General features: G+C 40.1%; 1 protein-coding gene and 1 long non-coding RNA gene across 2 annotated transcripts; both read right to left on the reverse strand.

The window, feature by feature from the left end:
- Nucleotides 1-716: 716 nt before the first annotated feature.
- Nucleotides 717-2,231, reverse strand: LOC120108251. Its single transcript, XR_005509692.1, has 3 exons — nucleotides 2,038-2,231; nucleotides 1,490-1,663; nucleotides 717-1,027 (listed from the first exon to the last, which is right to left on the reverse strand). It is a non-coding gene; the product is annotated as an uncharacterized LOC120108251 (long non-coding RNA).
- A 3,680-nt stretch (nucleotides 2,232-5,911) lies between these two features.
- LOC120108250 (peptidyl-prolyl cis-trans isomerase FKBP42-like) lies at nucleotides 5,912-12,837 on the reverse strand. Its single transcript, XM_039121835.1, has 7 exons — nucleotides 12,636-12,837; nucleotides 12,060-12,179; nucleotides 8,917-9,101; nucleotides 8,617-8,739; nucleotides 8,365-8,517; nucleotides 6,784-7,120; nucleotides 5,912-6,272 (listed from the first exon to the last, which is right to left on the reverse strand). The coding sequence occupies exons 1-6, from the start codon at nucleotides 12,835-12,837 to the stop codon at nucleotides 6,794-6,796; spliced, it is 1,110 nt and encodes a 369-aa protein (XP_038977763.1). The 3' UTR covers nucleotides 5,912-6,272; nucleotides 6,784-6,793.
- Between the last annotated feature and the right edge of the window lie 5,140 nt (nucleotides 12,838-17,977).

Raw genomic sequence — 17,977 nt, forward strand, 5'->3', positions numbered from 1 at the left:
AGGGATGAGTAATAACTCCTGAGAAGATGACGCGTACTGCCCTCTCGGAGTAGTTGGATATATCTCTAAGTAGGCGAGAAGAAGGATGACTAATAATTTCTGAGAAGATGGTAATCCGAACCATGTGATTATTAGAATTATTAATCGCCGGGCAAAAAAGACGGAAACGCAGTTTGGGATCCCCCGCCATATGAGTGCGTGCAAATAGATTAGATCAGACCGAATCATAAGTAACTCCAATCCAACTCAATTTTCTGTTTGAGTTGGATCCACGACTATAACTTTTAACTCAATAGATCATTTAAGTTGGATCGGATCTATATATATAATCCTATCCCAATCCAAAAAATTTGAATTCGATTCCGATCCGAACCCCATTTAACTTTACAAAATAAATAGAAAGCAGATTTTAGTTTCTTGCACAATGCGTTTTAAAAATTCATGTACAATTAACAAATCCGAATCCCACCGAAATCTGAACGAACAAGCCGATGAATTAGAGTTAATTATAGAATTCTCTATCTTGTGGTGCTTATATGGTAAGCCTATCTAGAGGAAACTTTCAAATAGGCTGTAAAATTATTTTGGATTGCAGTGCTGAGATACATCTTCGGCAAACTGTTTACTAACACCAAGTTCAAGCATTGCTTAACTTCACTGTAAAAATCATTTTTAATATTTGCACAAATTCTCTATGTCCCAACTAAATGGTCCTCTTTGGCCACTGAAAATGAAATGTTAGGTGTATTATCAATGACAGTAATTCAAATACAGCGAGTCATGATATCCATCACTTATACGGATTTTAAGAGACAAAAGGCCGAAGGATGCCAACGCTTGGGGTGTGAATATTAATGATGTTTTTGGAAATTGCCCACACTGTTTGTAATGCTATTTTAGACTGGCTGCTCTTGGAATGGATTCTCTCAATTGATCTGTAGAAACTGAGCTCTCAATTGATCTGTAGAAACTGAGCTCTTGATCGTTGTTGTTGAACTTGTTCTCTCCCCAAACATGACACCAATATCTACATAGTCTCAGAAGAATGAAAAGAAAAAGAGTCAATATCTTCCATAATATCCATGAAAATGAAGTGTGCATATATAGTGAGAGAGAACATACCAAAGGCCATAGAACTCTGAGAATGCTTAGCCAATAATAAAAAAAATTGCCTAAATTTGTAAGAAAAATAAAAAAAGTCGGAACATAGAGTGAAAAATTCAAAATTGCTCCAAAAATCAAATGAATCGGATCGGGTTGGATCAAAATTTAGTAAACCCAGACCTAGTTCAAATAATGAAATGGGTCCAATTTAAAATCCGATCCGGCCCACGGGTTCTTTAAATCTGGTCAGCTTGGTCTAATGAGTAGGACAAAGTCTTATTCATTGAATTCATAGTATATGGAATGGATTCAATGCAATAGTTGTTTGGTACTTGATGGGAAGACATGAATGACCATTAAAGCTCACGGATCTTGCTAAGCTCACCTTTAAATGGGAAGATCCTTTGGTGGAGAGTATGACATGCCCATATTGAAGATGGTCGTGCCACTGATCGGTTATCTTATGATGATCGCATGAAAACTGAGACAGGAGAGCAGAAGTATAGTTTTCAGAAATCTTGCCTGTCAGTTGTATGAACGCAAGCTGATTGGCTCATCCCTGGATAAATAAATAACATAAAATTTGACACTTTCTCAATTCAAGAACGAATTATATCTTGCTACGATCAAGTTTAAAATATAGATTGTTCAATCAGAAATTTCAGCTATTTTCAAAAAACTACAACTTAGTAAAATATATAGTCAAATGAAAAAAATCTACCCAAGTGGAAATGAAAAAGAAACCTATTTTCAAACAAAAAATATATAGTCAAATATATATATAAAAAATGCATTATTCTAGGATCTATTTGGTATTGTTCTTATTTTTGTGTTTTTGTTTTTCTGTTGTAACTTGGTGGTATACTGCAAAGACATTGATGTTGAAGAGAGCACCTGCACAAAATTTCAGCTCGGAGATGAGGGAGATGTTACCTCGGAGGTTGCGGCGAGGGAGGTCGAGCGCCTCCACTACCGTTTGGTTCGGGCCAGTGCAGGTGACGCCGCGCCAGGAGCAGTAGGACCTTCGGCTGTTGGGGTCCCACCGTCCCAGTCCACCACCGTGAGCTCTCTGGAGAGCCACCATGGTGGGGCGATCCTGGAGCTGGGCGGCGGCGGCGGCGGCGGCGGCTGGCTGGCTGGCTCCCACATAGAAGAACCATCACAAGAGCATCGCAGCAGCGAAGGGAAGCCAAACAAGTACATATGAGGATATATTAGTCTTCTCATGATGCGAGGGAAATCATACCAAGCACATGTTGTTAGTTTGTTTGATGACAGATTAAATAGTATTATTAAATCATCTATAAAGCATCCATCTTTTGATAGACAAAGCTTATATGTTGGTCATGGACTATGGGGGTGCATTTTCTAGTCTTTTCTTGAAGGTCATGCCTATCTTTTGGCTTTGATATCAGAACGTTGGCCTCCCTGGTTGGAAAATGGAAAGGCAAGCCCCTAGCTTTCTTCTTGCTTCTGATGTCCAGATTTTTGCCCGTGGAACCAGGAGCTTTAAGTACTGGGGTAATTAATCACCGGTATATTTATTAACCGGTCTCTAACGTTTAATCCCTGTTGACTGGTTGTTTAACAATCAGTCCAGCCATATTTCAATATTTTATTATAAGACGAAAATGCCCTGAAAGAATATTTTATTGCTGGCGCCATCCCTCCCGAGCCTCCTACCGCGGCCGCGCCGCCGGAAATACCCCCGCCCCAGCCCTCTTCCGAGCTCCCTCGCTTTGCTGCGCCGCCGAGAATACCCCGGCCCTTGCCTAAGGGCATTTTCGGCCTTTCTAAAAAAAATAAAAGGAGCTCAAAGACCGAAAATTAAACTTGGTAAAGATATTGGTAGAAGATTTTAATACCGGTCAATCAGAACTTTTTGTTATAGCAGGGTCTTTTGGAGGGTGGGGAATTAAGTATTTCTAGTTTTTTTGCCCGTGAAACCAGGAGCTTTAAGTATTTCTAGTTTTGTGCTCCCATAGGCCCTACATCAGAGATATCAACGGTCTTGATGCACCTGGTCTGCACTTAGGATTCCAAAAGGCACCTCTGCTCCTCTGTTTGGAGTCAGCTAACTTGATTGCATGCACTTTCTCGTTACAAGTAAAAGTGCTCGTTTCATGTTTCCTGTATGTTTTGATTTCAATGGCAAACATCATGACATGGTGTGCGATAGGCCAGTTTCTAAAGCCAAGATTTGTTAGGTTGCTACATATTTATGAAAGAAAGAGAAATGCGTCTTTAGAGAGGATAGATGTTAATGGCATCCATTAACCTGATGCCCTCATTTATTAGCTATATATATATATATATATATATATATATATATATATATATATATATATATATATATATATATATATATATATATATATATTAGGTCACTTGCAATAGTTTCTTGCACTCCAAAAACTTTGGGACAATAACACGGCCATCCTACACAATCCATTATAACACGAAGCTAACAATTATTTTTGGCTTCCAAATTCACCTCAAACAAAATATAAAAAATAAAAACTTATTTTTTATTTATTAAATACAACTAATACTGGTTCAGAGTGTCTAAATCTATACATAAATACCAAACCTACAATTCTCAATATATAGAAAATTACTAAGCTACAAATTCATAATTAACTAAAAAATTAAAATTTAGCTACAAAATCGCCAAATTTACTAGCACGAACTTAAAATTTAAGCCATCCTTTATTCCTACTGATCCTACTTGTCCGAAAAAAATAAAAATAAATAAATATACATGAGCGATATAGTTCAATAAGTAACTCTTATACTACCTTATCAGGTCAAACATAAGTTTTACTATGCCAATACATCATTTCATAAAAATAACAATTATCACAAAAATATATTTTATAGTGCAATATATTAAAACAAATCATAAAACCAATGAACAAATCATCAATATTTCATAAACATAGTTCCAAGTTCATTTTGCAAATAAATTAATAAATTATTCTTCTGCTATTTAGCACATCATAGTTTGAAACATTACTCACGGATATTCATACTACGGTTACTTTAAATTCGTGATAGGGCTTGTGCTACAGTCAAGTGGACCAGGCCCGAACCAGGCCATCACACAGTTAATCAAACTTTTTGGGGCATTAAATATCTTTTTAAGATGTTTTTCTCAAAAACTCTGGAAGTGTCCATCTCATTCATGGTTTATACTATAATTTCAGCTCATTGGCGGCGGAGCATATTGAAAACATCAGATAGGAGAATTATGGTACCCTCCTGATTTAGTTTCAGAATATTTTGTTTTCTGACTTTATTGGATGCATTTATACTAAAATTATATGATCTGTCCTATCCACCCAAAAAAAAAAATCAATTCATTCGTCTCTTCTCATAATTCTGCTGATTAAGATTTGTTTCAACAAAATCCTAATGATAAATAAAGTGTAATCAGAATTCAAATGCATCATACACCATATGTTAAAAAAAAAATTGCATACCTATCACACAGGCCAGGGCAGCAGCAATGTTCCCCATAAGTTGGTCATTACGAGAGTTTTTTTTTCTGAAAAAAAATAAAATAAAGTAGTTATGAGAGTTTTAAGTTGTTCACTTGATAACTTGGTTATAACAAAACAAAGAATTGTATAAACAAAACAATGGATATGTTTGTGAAATGTTTTTTTTTTTGAAAATTCAATAACTAATTGTTAATCGATCGAGTCAATTCCTTATGATTCTTAGCCTCAAGACAAAGCTAAACACAAACAAGAAGCTCCATGACTGGGGATTCCATGCGGGCGCACAACTAGAAGTCTAGAACCGGTAAGATTAGATGGTGTGATAGATATTCTACTAGTATTCCATACAATTTTCTGGCAATGGTACATCCTCTTCCTCACTCACACCAGCTGCTTGGCCATAGGAATTAGGCAGTGTCAATCTGAGCTATCTTGTACACATAAAAAACTACATACAGGAGGGGAAGTGAGACCTTTTCTTCTAATGTTATCACAACTGAACAGCTTTTGATTAAGACCATGGAACAGGACAGCTCTAGTTGTGGATGGATGGGATGGGCCCTCACTGGTTGTCTTGGTACTCCCAAAAGGAAACCCAGCAGGTTTCTTGGTCCAAATCACTAATCGATTGGGGATTGGAGGCTTAGGGACGAGGAGAGGATTTTGCTTGAGAGTTCATGGGCTATCCCCCAACTTAGAAACAAATAGACAAATGGTATAAATTTTGCTGCATCTTGTCAAGGAATCTCCTTGCACAAGTAGACTCCAGAGACCGTACCAATTCCATTTGCCCGTTCTTTTTTCTTTTTGGTAAATCAGAAAAATTATACCATAATAATCAAAAAACAAAATATTCAAAAATTAAAACGGTAGATTAACCCTAAAAATATCGACTAGATAAGATACTATCCAATCCGCTGCATTATTAGTTTTTCACTTTTTTTTTTTTTGTCTTTTTTCACAAATCATCAGGTCTAGCATGAGCACTTCAATGATCTAAAAACCAGGAAACGGGTCGTTTATTCCTCCTGATGTAAACTTTGGCAAGATATTGGGCAACTTTTTTCTCTGTTTTTTTTGTTTTTCCGCTTGAAAGAGGAGAAATTGACAACATTTAAAAACTGAACAGTCTGAAAAGAAGAGGAAATGCAGGTCTTTGGCTTTGTGCACTGAAAAATGTCTAGCCTGTGATCAAGCAAGCATATCCTCAGTGACTATACCTGCTATTTCTTGCAATTCATTAAGCAGCTGCATTTTGAGTGAAGACCAGAGGCACATGTAAATATAATAGAAATGAACAGTGATGAACCAAAAAGAAAAAAAGAATGGAAGATATACATATAAAGAAGTCAACAAAGGCAAAAAGCATCACAGGTTTCACAGTGACTTCTGGAATTTGTTCATACACGGACAGACTTTGGAAAAAAAAAAAAAACCAGTCAAGGCCACATCTCCTTAAAAGAAAAGTAACATTATAACACAAGCATGTTTCGAGATTCTTTTCCACTTGTTTGTACAAATGTTACAAAGTCCTCGCCTCTTGTTCTTCAGGATTTGAAGATAATTTATACTAAAATTTGATGCCTCCCCCTGGTAAAGATTAATTAGAAAAATGACGCCACACTTGCTTTTCAGAAGCTGTCTGTTCAAGCAAACTTCAGTCGCCTGCCAATATCACAAAAACTTCAGTCTGTAGCCCATTAAAATTTCATATGATCCAAATAAGACATAAAATGTGAAGTGCCTGGCAACACATAGCCATCTTACAGGCAGCTATTTCTTAAGCAGCAGAGAAAACGAGCAAACTTAAGAAGCAGCCTATGTTCTTTATAAATGTTTGAATAGGTGCAAAATTTCTATACTTGAAATGGATTGCACCATATGTATCAGTAAATAACTGGCACAGCATTCGGATTGTTTCTAGAAGATCACAGAGCTCCCACTCCCACTAAATCAATTCATTCTCACAAACGTAAATTTAGCAGTTAGAGAGAGAGAGCGAGCGCTTTCTATTCAGTACGAAAAACAAGCATCAACACTAACAGAAAATATAAGGAACATGCAATGCAAGACCTTTATGATCCCTTTTAAAAATAAATTAAGTTAACAAAAACAGAAGATCTGATATCCTGACAACAAGTGTCAGTGTTCTACTGCGGTCTCATTTGGTGCTTACCACAAAATGCTTAGTCAGTTTTAGGCCTTCGACGCTTGAATAGGCTGCAAATCAAAGATACAAGCCATTGCCAGAAAACAACCACCCGACTCAACCTCTTGGGTTTGGGTTCGGGCCGCGGTCCAAAAATCCCCTTATAAATCTCTTTCTGCTTCTGATAGACAGCTTTGTCATGTTCAGCAAGCAGCTGCAGTTCTCTCACGATAGCCTTGTCTTCTGGGGCAAATTTTCTGGCCTTTTGAAAGTCCTCCCTGGCAGCATCTGTTTGACCAAGTTGTGCTCTGGCTTTTCCTCGTCTGTATAATGCTTTCACATTGTTTTCATCTTCAGATAATACCTGAGAGCCCATTACACTTGACAAACTTAGTGAAATCACCGATTTATCTCAACATGACATCTGTTAACGTGAATTTCTTGGTCCTAAAAGACATTCGGACAAAAGAAGATACTCTAAACCTCAATAGCAAGAAAACTCTAATCAGTGCACAACATTTACAAATTTATCATTTCAAGATCAAGACACCCTTCATGTAAAGAAAAACTAAAATAGCACAGCCCTCAGATGCCCAACTTAGAGAGTATAATGTAAAACATTCTTTCATTCTTGCAGAGTGGTGACAGAATACTTTATAGAGCCAACCAACACCGGCTTTCCAAAATCAAAACTATCATGTAAAATAGGCAACAAGGTTGAAAAGAAAACCATAAAAGATTGAACCGTAAATTTCATAAATTTCCTTTCTCATAAGGTATACAAGAGAAAAGGAAAATCAAGTTCTAAAAGATTACAATAGCCAATATCTGAAGAGGTTTACCACACTGGGGACTCACTCCTATTAAAGTTCACACCCTCAACAGATACGGATATTCCAATTCCAATCTTACAACTTCATCAAGGTTTATGTAAGTCTACCCTCTTCCAAACCCTACCAAGGCCTTCTCTAGTTTTTCCTTGCACAAGTTCAAAGAGTTCTTCATCACTTCAAATCCATCTGGAGTAACATATAAGCTTCCTTGAGCGTTTTAATTTATCATTCCAGTTTTGTTTGTCACATGTACAATTCAATACTCATAGCTTTGCAAAACCTAGTGAACATGTCTGTGCCCATCTTATTGTTCAACATTCCCATAAAGCATTTAGGTTAACATCAAAAAACAAACTTTGTCCCATTTACATGTGGTCAGCCTATTGATTCATAGTATACTTTTTTGAATTTTGAGAACAATTTGCAACAAGTTTCCAACATGATGTCAACACTCTACAATTTGTACAAAATGCTTGAAAATAAAATTACCTTATGCCACTGCTCCATGGGAGTAGAGAAGAACTCTTGTTTTAGGAAAGAGATAGTGAGTGAATTTTAATAGAAAAACTTGAAAAGGAAAGACAAACTACATGATAATATCTAAAAGGAAAAAGGAAAACATAGCTTCAAATATGACATGCAGCTTCCAATATGACGTGCATATAGGAATCACCTATTTATCAGATCTCTGTCACATTATTAAGCAATGGTCAATAGAAGAAAATAAGCACAAAGTAAGCAAGCAAATATAAACCAACTTAATCAATAAACGTACAATACTACATTGTCCAATGGCTTCTTTGTATTGATTTAGCTTAATTAAGCACGCAGCCATGTTAAGATGACATGGATTTTTCACAGCCAAGGCCATGTCCCTGTATTTTCCAAATAATTGGAACATGAAGTCATCACCCATATATGCTATTGCCTGACAAAAGAAGGAAACATTCATTATGACTTCCTGCAAAACTGAAAATAATAAAAGAAAACAAATATGAACAAAGCCAGGTGACTTATAGTTGACAACCATTTCATACTGCTGCATAGCCTCCTGAAGCTTTTCTTCCTTAAAGTAAGAATTTCCTTCCATCTTCCTTCCATCAGCTGCTTGAATTATTTCCTCTACTGTCATGTCACTTCGGGCTTTCCCCTGTTAATCAGATATATGTCACACTAATATATGAAGTTTATTTTTTTCTCTTTTATTGTCTAAGCATCAAAGTTTAAATATAATAAATCTATATACATATTTAGAGATATAAAACACACCAAGAACCAGAGGAACTGCTATAAGATGCCAGATCAGAAAAAACAAGAGATGACATACTTCTTTGGCTTCATCGTAACCAATAAGCTCGACTTCGTACAAAAGGTCTGCCATAGGGGGCACATTTGGGAATGAAAAGCTTCCTTCTTTTCCATAGCCTAGTTCCCAACCCACATGTAACAGCGCATGCTCTCCGCTCTTCATGCTTGCCACACCTATGCCCAACCCCGTCATTTCTGTTTTTTCTGTTGCGGCATGAGTATCATCAGTAATATTTCTATAAATATTATTTCTCTTTAATCAACTCAATAATGAATATATGGTTCAGACTAGATGACCTAGGAAAAGAATTGATTCAGTTTGTGACAAGGTTCAGGTATATTAGCCAATTTCAAGTTCTTTCAATATTAATTCAGAACAGAGTTAAAACTTCTGCCATGTGACTTCTAGTATTTTAGTTCTTTGAAATTATATCAAGTTTTTTCCACTTTGATTTCAGCCTTCTAGAGTACTATAGTGAAGACTAAAGTAACAAAAGAAAAGTTAAATTTGAAATATGATCAAAATTTGTATTAGCCCTCAATAGGAATTCAGGGTGTACAAGGATCCATAAAGCTAACCACAAGTAGTTGGGTTAAGGCTTGATGGTTTATGATTATAGTGTGATTCCTACTTATCTAATTCTTTGACATCAAATGTCCATAATTGATAAACCATCAAAACAGTTCAACTTTATAGAAGTTTGAGCTAGCTTGACAAGTTTGCAAGAGGTGATAAACTTGCCAAACAGTTCCATTTTGATAGTCATAAGGCACTAGTTAGTTCTTGATTAAATTAGACCCTATTTTTTTATTTCATTTATTTAGGTTCTGATGATAAGGTTTTAAGTTCATGAAACATATAGCATTCGTGTATGACATTGTACACCCCAAGATATGGTGAGAAATGAATTTTCTTTTTCCTTTTTTTTGTGCTAGAAAGAAATGATAGTTATTGGACATAAGTTCCTTATCCTCCTCTGAGAAAGGTGTGACTATATTCTCTTATAGAATGCAGTGCTGTACTAAAATTCTTGTGCAAAAGGAGTGCAAGGGGGTGAAATAACTTTAAAAGTCCACCCACCACTTTATCTGAATATATGTCTTTTTTTGTTATTTTAAAAAGGACAAAAGCAAATGCCTTTGAGTGCTCAAATTATGTGGTTTGAATGCTCAGAATTTCCTACATTAAATGCTCTGCAACGTTTTTACCTGATACCAATATATCAGACTTGGAGCCAGAGGCCAGGGGAACAGGGTAAAGGTTGAGAATCACAAAATAGGGAAAGGTGGGAATGGGGCATAGTTGGATAGACAGCAGTGGCCTACACACAAACCTTTCTTTCTTTATTTCTTCTTCTTTTTTTTTTTCCCCTTTTTCATGTGTGCATGGGGGGGTGGGGTGGTGGGGGGAGTGGGGGATGTGTTGAATGGGCAGCTCAAACTAGAACTCCTTACTCTTTCCATCTGCTAAAAAATTGCATACACATGTACGTTTTTTACTTTTAATTGATCACTTCCAATGTGTTTCTCTCTATAACATGAACAAAGCGAAAAGAAAGGAATGGAATGCAAGATCTAAAAATATAACTACTATTATATAATTGAATAAGCTCACACCTCATTGAATATGATGTGGTTATGATAATGGACATCATGTATGCTTTCATCTATTTATAACATTTGCATTTAGGATTTGTTTTTGAGTTGAGTCAACAATTCAAACTTCTTGTCAGTTAAGGTCGTTGAAAACCATTAATGTGATATCTATCTTTTACAACAGTCTGATTTATTTGCTTTTTGTTCTTATCCAGAAAATATGTAATATGTTTCTAGCAAGGTCTGTCATACCGCCCCATACTGCCCGATACGGAGCGTGCCATAATATACCAAGAGAAAACCAGTACGAAACACTCCTTCAAGTCAATACAAGGCCCGTACCGCTCATACCAAGGTGTACCGAGATGTATACCGGTCCGTACCGAGGCGTACTGAGATGAGTTTATCCCATGAATTTATCCTCCATGAATTTATCCTAGTGCTACTCTTCATATTTTAGCTAAATTGTAGAATTTGAGTTCTCTTTAGTTCAATATGTGATCTGGAATTTTCTCCATACTCCCTACACCTAAGAAGTTTTTGGCATTTATTTTCATTTATTTCCCTTTATCATCTTCGTTTATACAATTTTGTTAATCAAAGCATACTAAAAAAATTAAATGTGAATATAGGACATTAAGGATATTTTAGTGTATCATAATTTGTTAGACATTTATTGCTCTTAGACAGCAAGAATAGAGACCGGAGTACTCAAACTCTTAAAAGAACATATACTTAATTTCTCGGTAGTAGTTAGTCTTGGAATAATTTACTGGGTTCCATGGTTGTTGCACAAGTATAATATCATAAAATGCATACTATAGCTTGGTATTTTGGAGACCAAGAATTAGTCAGCATTGTTTCCTGTCATAGTGGTATTGACCATTATGCAGTGAAGCAACAAAATGCAGAGTGATACATACTGATGAAGTAGGAACATGTAACCCTTTTTTTTAAGATTTGAGTTTCTTTTAGCATTTTGGTGTTGTTCATATAGTGAAAAATGTTTAAGAGAATAACTCATGCCATTTAAAAAGTTCATTCATCATTTTGAAGCTATACAGATATTGCCTTGAGAAGACAAACAGGTTCCTCTACCTTGGGTGTTTTAAAAGTAGCTACTCATGGGGCTTTGTATTTTCTGTTGATTTTTGCCATGTATTGGCACAATATGGCTATGTGTCACATTGAGTGTTCACTGACGCTGAGCTGGTCTGGGCAGAGGACATGCATGTCTGCCACAATACCCTGCATACATGCAGGATTTTGACCCATGCCAAACTGACGCAGGAAAATATAGCTCGATAATACTCAAAATTGAGCCAAAAGAACCCCTTTTTTTATTATTTAGACAGAAATGACCTGTAGAGGATATTAAGCAAAATAAGAAGTCAATGACCAAGTGTACAAGTTTCATGCCACTTGGGACCGTGAGAAGAAAAAAAAGCAGAGAAACCATATCACTGAAATCCTAACACCATGCAGTAAATAAGATCATCCTCCAGCTAGATACAAAAACATATAAAAAACCAAAGATGCATTAAAAAATATAATGAAATGAAATACCTTTTCCCAAGATAAGTTCAACTGGTCGCTGTTCCTGCCACGTATCTTCAAATTTGTGTGAAGAGTTTTCGACCCATGCCCTATAGTGTACTGCCACATCAAAGGGAACCACTAAAAAAACTTATACGGTAAATCTGTTCATTGTTATTCTTTAATAATCTTCCATGAGACAAGACCTCTTAGCAATGCAAGTTGTAACGATTATAGATAGCCATATAGGCAAACCAAGGACAAGACTTGCAACATGCAGCAATACAGTGACAGCATATTTCTTAACTAATTAACCATACTTAGATGCAGCTGGTGAAAGGTAATTCACATTATTTCGAACAAAGATGAAGCATAAAGTATAGCTTAAAAACAATAAGCTCTTCCCAATAGAAGAAAAAGAACCCAGATTTCTTATGCGTTTTGAATTTTAATTTATCATATCTAGATGGATTCATAGGTTACAACATCTCCGAAATATCACAAAACTGGTGTTCTTCGACAATAATGCCCAGCTTTAGATGCTCCATCATGAGCCACACAGGAGAATAATATTCTTCAAATAAACTTCCTCCATCTGCTTGCTACCTCCTATGGTTGCTTCACTTCTTTTGACCCTATTGAGTGCCTCTTCCACCACCCTATGCTTGTTGGTTGTGACTCTTCTTCCTCCTAATGCTCCAACTGCACCACACCTCTTCTCTTGTTTCCTCGGCTGTCCTTCCTCACCCTTCACTCCTTTTGGCTGCTGCTGCTCTCTTCCTCCCCTCCTTCCTCTTACACCTAACATTCTATTACTACATCGCCTTCTCTTGCTACATGAAGATGCTTATTTTCTTATATTAATTATTGTTATTGGCTGCTTAAGTTGTTCTATAGTAGGGGTGGCAATTTATGACCCGACCCGTCAACCCAACCGGCGAACGATCCGCTTTAAGCAAGTTTGGGTTTGACATAAACGAGTTTGGGTCGTAAAATGGGTTGGGTTCAGATTTAAACTTTTGACCCATTTAACCAATTTTGACTCGTTTAATAATTGAGTCGGGTTAAAACCCGACCCATTTAATCTGTTTAAAATCTATTTAACTTGTTTGAAACCTGCTTAACCTGTTTCTGACATGTTTAATCCGACCCACTTAACCTATCTAAATTCATTTAACCCGTTAAAAATCCGTCTAACCCATTTAACCTGTTTAATAAATGGATTATGTAGGTCGGATCGGGTTACCTGTTTAATAAATAGGTCGGATTCAAATTTGAAATTTTGGCCTATTTAATGAACAAGTCGGATTTGGGTTGATGAATTTTTGACCCCACCCGCATCCAACCCGACCCGTATCCGACCTAACCCGATTGCCACCCCTACTCTGCAGTCTTTATAATTTTTGCTATTTTTGTAAATTATTTTTGTGTTCAGTTTTCAACTTATGTTATCAATTTGAACTTGTAATTATCGAAAACTAATGGCCAACTAGCCACCTACTTAGTGTCTAGGCGCCAAGTGGTATCCTGACTGCTTGCATACTGCCATAGCTTTTAGAACATTAAACATATAATTTACAGGATGTAGATAATACAAGTAATAGCCAAAATGTGACCTCTTCTAGCAGTATTCCATGATAGTTGATCTCTTTTTTTTTGGCAGGGGGTGGGGGGGGGCTTGCCTTTCAATTGTGAGGACACATTGGGGAGGAACAGGTGCTCCTTGCTCAAGAAACTGTACCTTCAAGCATCAAGAGGGAAAACATTTGTTTGATTCTCTGCCACGTTTGTGCCTTGTATATAGCTCCCTACATCAAAAGTTACAAACTTCTACCTTTGTCAAAATTTTGTTCAGATCATTTTTCAAAAGGGGAGTTTTGGACAGTTGCTCCTCGTAGAATGAGATTAAGCTAAAACCAATAAAGGTAGATCATTCTACCTGCCAACTGGCTATATAGGTTTCATGGGTCATGGCATGCCACTCTCTCACATAGCTTTGCCTTGGCTAGGAATTTGGCACTAATTTCTAGATGGTTGACATCATGTCGACCACTGGTTGTAGCTTTGCCTCATTCTCGCCCATCTCTCTCACATGTATTATCCCAGTCGAAACTAATTGAGAGATGCTTTATACATGCCAAGACTTCAGAAAAAACTCAATTCTCTCTCTCCCTCACTCATATGCTACATTGCTACCCACAGTTCTCCACCTCTACACCCATAAGCACACTGATATCCCCCAAGTATCTCGCTTCTCTAACCTTCCTCCTAATCTTTTCTTATAAATCCTATCTGTGATGAATGCTTACCTTATATATTATTTGCATTCTTGTAACAAATCTAGTGAAGCACTGCAACTTCTATATATTATTGCTTCATATATACATGTACATATATGTAAGTACATACATATACATATATATATGTGTGTGTGTGTGTATTTATATGCATAAAAAAATATTCTACATTAATGTGTTACTTAATTTTTATAATCTTTTAAAGGTTTATTGTTTGTTTTTCTAGTATGCATTTGCTCGTGCATGCATTCTAGTAAGTAGTTTTAACCAAAGAGTGGAACAAATATGACTAGAAATATACCTGTAGAAAAGGATATTAATGTCTTATTAGCAAATAAATACTTCAATTATAAAACTCAAGCTGCTCTAGAATGAAAACATTGAACATCCACCATCTCTTTTTTCTCATAGCAGTAACAATTAACAAGTAAATATTTTCTGAAGCTATAAGACTTATAGTCTAATGATATGGTAAACATCTTGACATTTGTGTAGTACAGCACAAGTGAGCTCTTAAAAATGAAAGGGCAGGAGCTCAATATTGAAAAATGATTTTAATTTTTAAAAGAAGAATCTAAAGGGCAGGGCAACAATTAATGAGTCAGAAAAGAACCAATAGAGGATTTTGCTTCTTGAAAGTTTCTATGTGAAGGCCAAACTGCCTTTGAGGTTTCCTCGTGACTCAATAATGAACAATTGTATGAGAAACAGAGTCTCAGAAGACTGTGTTGTATATAGGTGCAAAAGATTCATAGCGACCAATAGGGTATCAAGAATCCAAGTCAGGATTGATCTTGGGACAAATAGACAGAAACCAATGGGCTTTTTTTTTTCCAACAGCAACAAATACCTGACATATAGAACTTGTTTTTCAGACAAGAGACTATTGTCCCGAAGCAGATTTTTGGGATCAGATAAGCTTGGTCAAACAGGTTGGGATACAGTGCTAAACTTCATGATCAGACAACTCCATTTGCCCGGTTCGTCGGGAGCTGAACCATATCTGGATGTTAGACAGCTGTTGTGTTTACAACCTACTTTAGCACAAGAAGTCATTGTTCTAAACAACTTTCTTTTTAACTTGGACAAGGTCAACATGATGCATTGGCAAAATTTGCCTCAGCTATTAACCAACTAGAAAGCTTGGCAAGATGTGAAACCTCTTTAGTAAATACACTTCTTTCTCACAATTACACTCTCGCATTCCTCTCGAAAAGCATGACTAAGAGTGATAGCATACCTGTTATGGGGGAATTGAGCCGCCATGCCCCACGTGATCGGCACGCGTATCCAGGAAAGCTACAGCTGCCCTATGATCCAGCACTCCGACCCCGAGTCGGACCTCCTCGGCTCCGCAGCCCGACCCCGGGTCGGCTGCCCTATGATCCAGCACTCCGACCCCGAGTCGGACCTCCTCGGCTCCGCAGCCCGACCCCGGGTCGGCTGCCCTATGATCCAGCATTCCGACCCCGAGTCGGAGATCTTTTGATAACGACAGGCTATTCTCCAGAGGCACGCCGCGGCCTCCTGCTCCACTACTCCCTGCAACGGCTGTACCCGATGCTGCCCACGATCTCCTGTATCAACCGTACGAAGCGGAGCTCCACTACGCCCTGCCATGACCGTACCCAGCGCTGCTCCACGACGCCCCGTAACGGCCATGTCAGTGGCCATTCTATCGTGCCCCACGACGACAAACCCCCCTGAGAGACCTTCCAGCCAGGTATATATGCGGCTGGGGGGAGAAGGGGGGGGGTAAGCAATACCTCCCAGAGCACTCTCTCCCACTTGTGATTATCATCTCTCCTCCTCCAATCTCCTCTGACTTGACCGTCGGAGGGCCATCACCACCCTGGTGGTGGTGCAAGGCTTGTTTGCAGGTTCCTTGGCGGAAGGTGGAGCGCAACCAGCACCAACCAAGACAACTCAGGCGGAACCCCGTTCACACCGTCGTGTCAATCGTTCTCGGTTTGGACCACCAGCAACAGTTGGCGCTAGAGGAAGGGCACCGAACCTCCGAACGATCGTAATGGCACGGCGAGGTGGTCGCGGAGCTTCCAATGCTTCCGGTCGCGGAGCCTCTCGCGCCTCTGGCCGGGAGGCTGCTGCGCCCCCAACACACTCTCAGCAGCATTCCACCGCTTCTCCTCCCATTCAGACGGTCGAACCTGCTCAGTTCGACCAGCTAGCCCAGCAGGTTCGCACCCTCGCGGAGGCAGTGCAGAATCTACAGGGTGTGATCTCTCGGGTGCCGCAGCGGGCTCAGGAGCCGCTGCTCCCCGAGCACTCGCCTCTTCCTCACAACCCGCGCTCCTTCCTCTCCCATGGAGAGGAGCGCCGGCGCGAGGAGGATTCTCGGGTGCGGTCCGTTCTGCCAGGACCTTCTCATCGGAGCTGCGCGGGGTACGAGAGGCGGACCCGGGCGCGTTCTCAGACACCCCAGTCCTCGAGGGGCCCGCACTCCAGTCGGTCCCCCTCGCGCCGCTCCTTGTCTCCCACCCACCGGTCGCGCTCCCTGGACCGGCGGGTGGATGATCTCCACAGGACAGCTCCAGGTCCTGAAGGGCCACTCCAAAGATCCCTTCGCCGACTTGGAGATCTCCTCCCAGCCGGCGCTTGCCTCAAGGATCCTGCGGACCCTAAACCCGCCGGGGTTCAAAATGCCGGCGATCGAACCCTACGACGGGGCGGCGGACCCACGGACCACGTGGAGAGTTTCAGGACTCTTATGCTCCTCCATGGAGCATCGGATCCTCTCCTCTGCAAGGCCTTCCCGGCGACCCTCCGCGGCCCGGCAAGGGCGTGGTTCGCCGGCCTGGAGGCTAATTCCATCCAGTCCTTCCACCAGTTCACCCGTCTCTTCATCAGCCATTTCGCCGTCAGTAGCCGGCGAAGACTGGTCTCCGACTCCCTCTTCGATGTCCCGGCAGAACGAGGGAGAGAGCCTGCGGGATTATCTCACCCGCTTCAACAAGGCAACACTGGAGGTCCGGAATTTGAGCCAGGAGGTGGCTCTCTCAGCCCTGAAGCGAGGCTTCCGGAAGGGCAGGGACTCACCTTCTCCCTGGACAAACGCCTGCCGCGGAGCTTCCCGGAGCTGTTGTCTCGGGCAAACCAGTATGCAGACGCCGAGGAGGCAGCTTCCCACCGGAATAAGGAGGCGCCGAGGCCCCTCTAAAGCCCGGGAAGAAAAGGCGAAAAGAGGCACCCCAGAGGAGGAGCCCGACGCCTCAACGCCGGCGCAGAAGCCCGTCGCCAGCAAGGAACCACAGCGCCATACGCCCCTCGTTCTCCGCACCGACGCTTCAACCGGTACACCCCACTCCTGGCCCCCCCGGGCCCAGATCCTCATGGAGGTCAAGGGGCGGGAGGACCTCCCGGTCCCGAGGCAGATGAAGAAGATCCCTGGGAGGAAGCCTTCTCGGGCGTACTGTTGAATACCACCGAGACCACGGCCACGATACCGAAGACTGCTTCCAGCTTCGGGACGAGATCGAGGCTCTCATTCGCAGAGGGCGCCTCGGTCGATATGTAAACGACCGACGTCCCCCCGCAGATCCACGTCCAGCCGACCCGGCCCCTCAGGAGCCTCGGGAGCAGAATCGACCCGTTGCGGGAGTGATCCACACCATCACTGGGGCTGCTCTCGGC

This window comes from Phoenix dactylifera, unplaced genomic scaffold (genome assembly GCF_009389715.1).
Source record: "Phoenix dactylifera cultivar Barhee BC4 unplaced genomic scaffold, palm_55x_up_171113_PBpolish2nd_filt_p 001238F, whole genome shotgun sequence".
Taxonomy (NCBI): domain Eukaryota; kingdom Viridiplantae; phylum Streptophyta; class Magnoliopsida; order Arecales; family Arecaceae; genus Phoenix; species Phoenix dactylifera.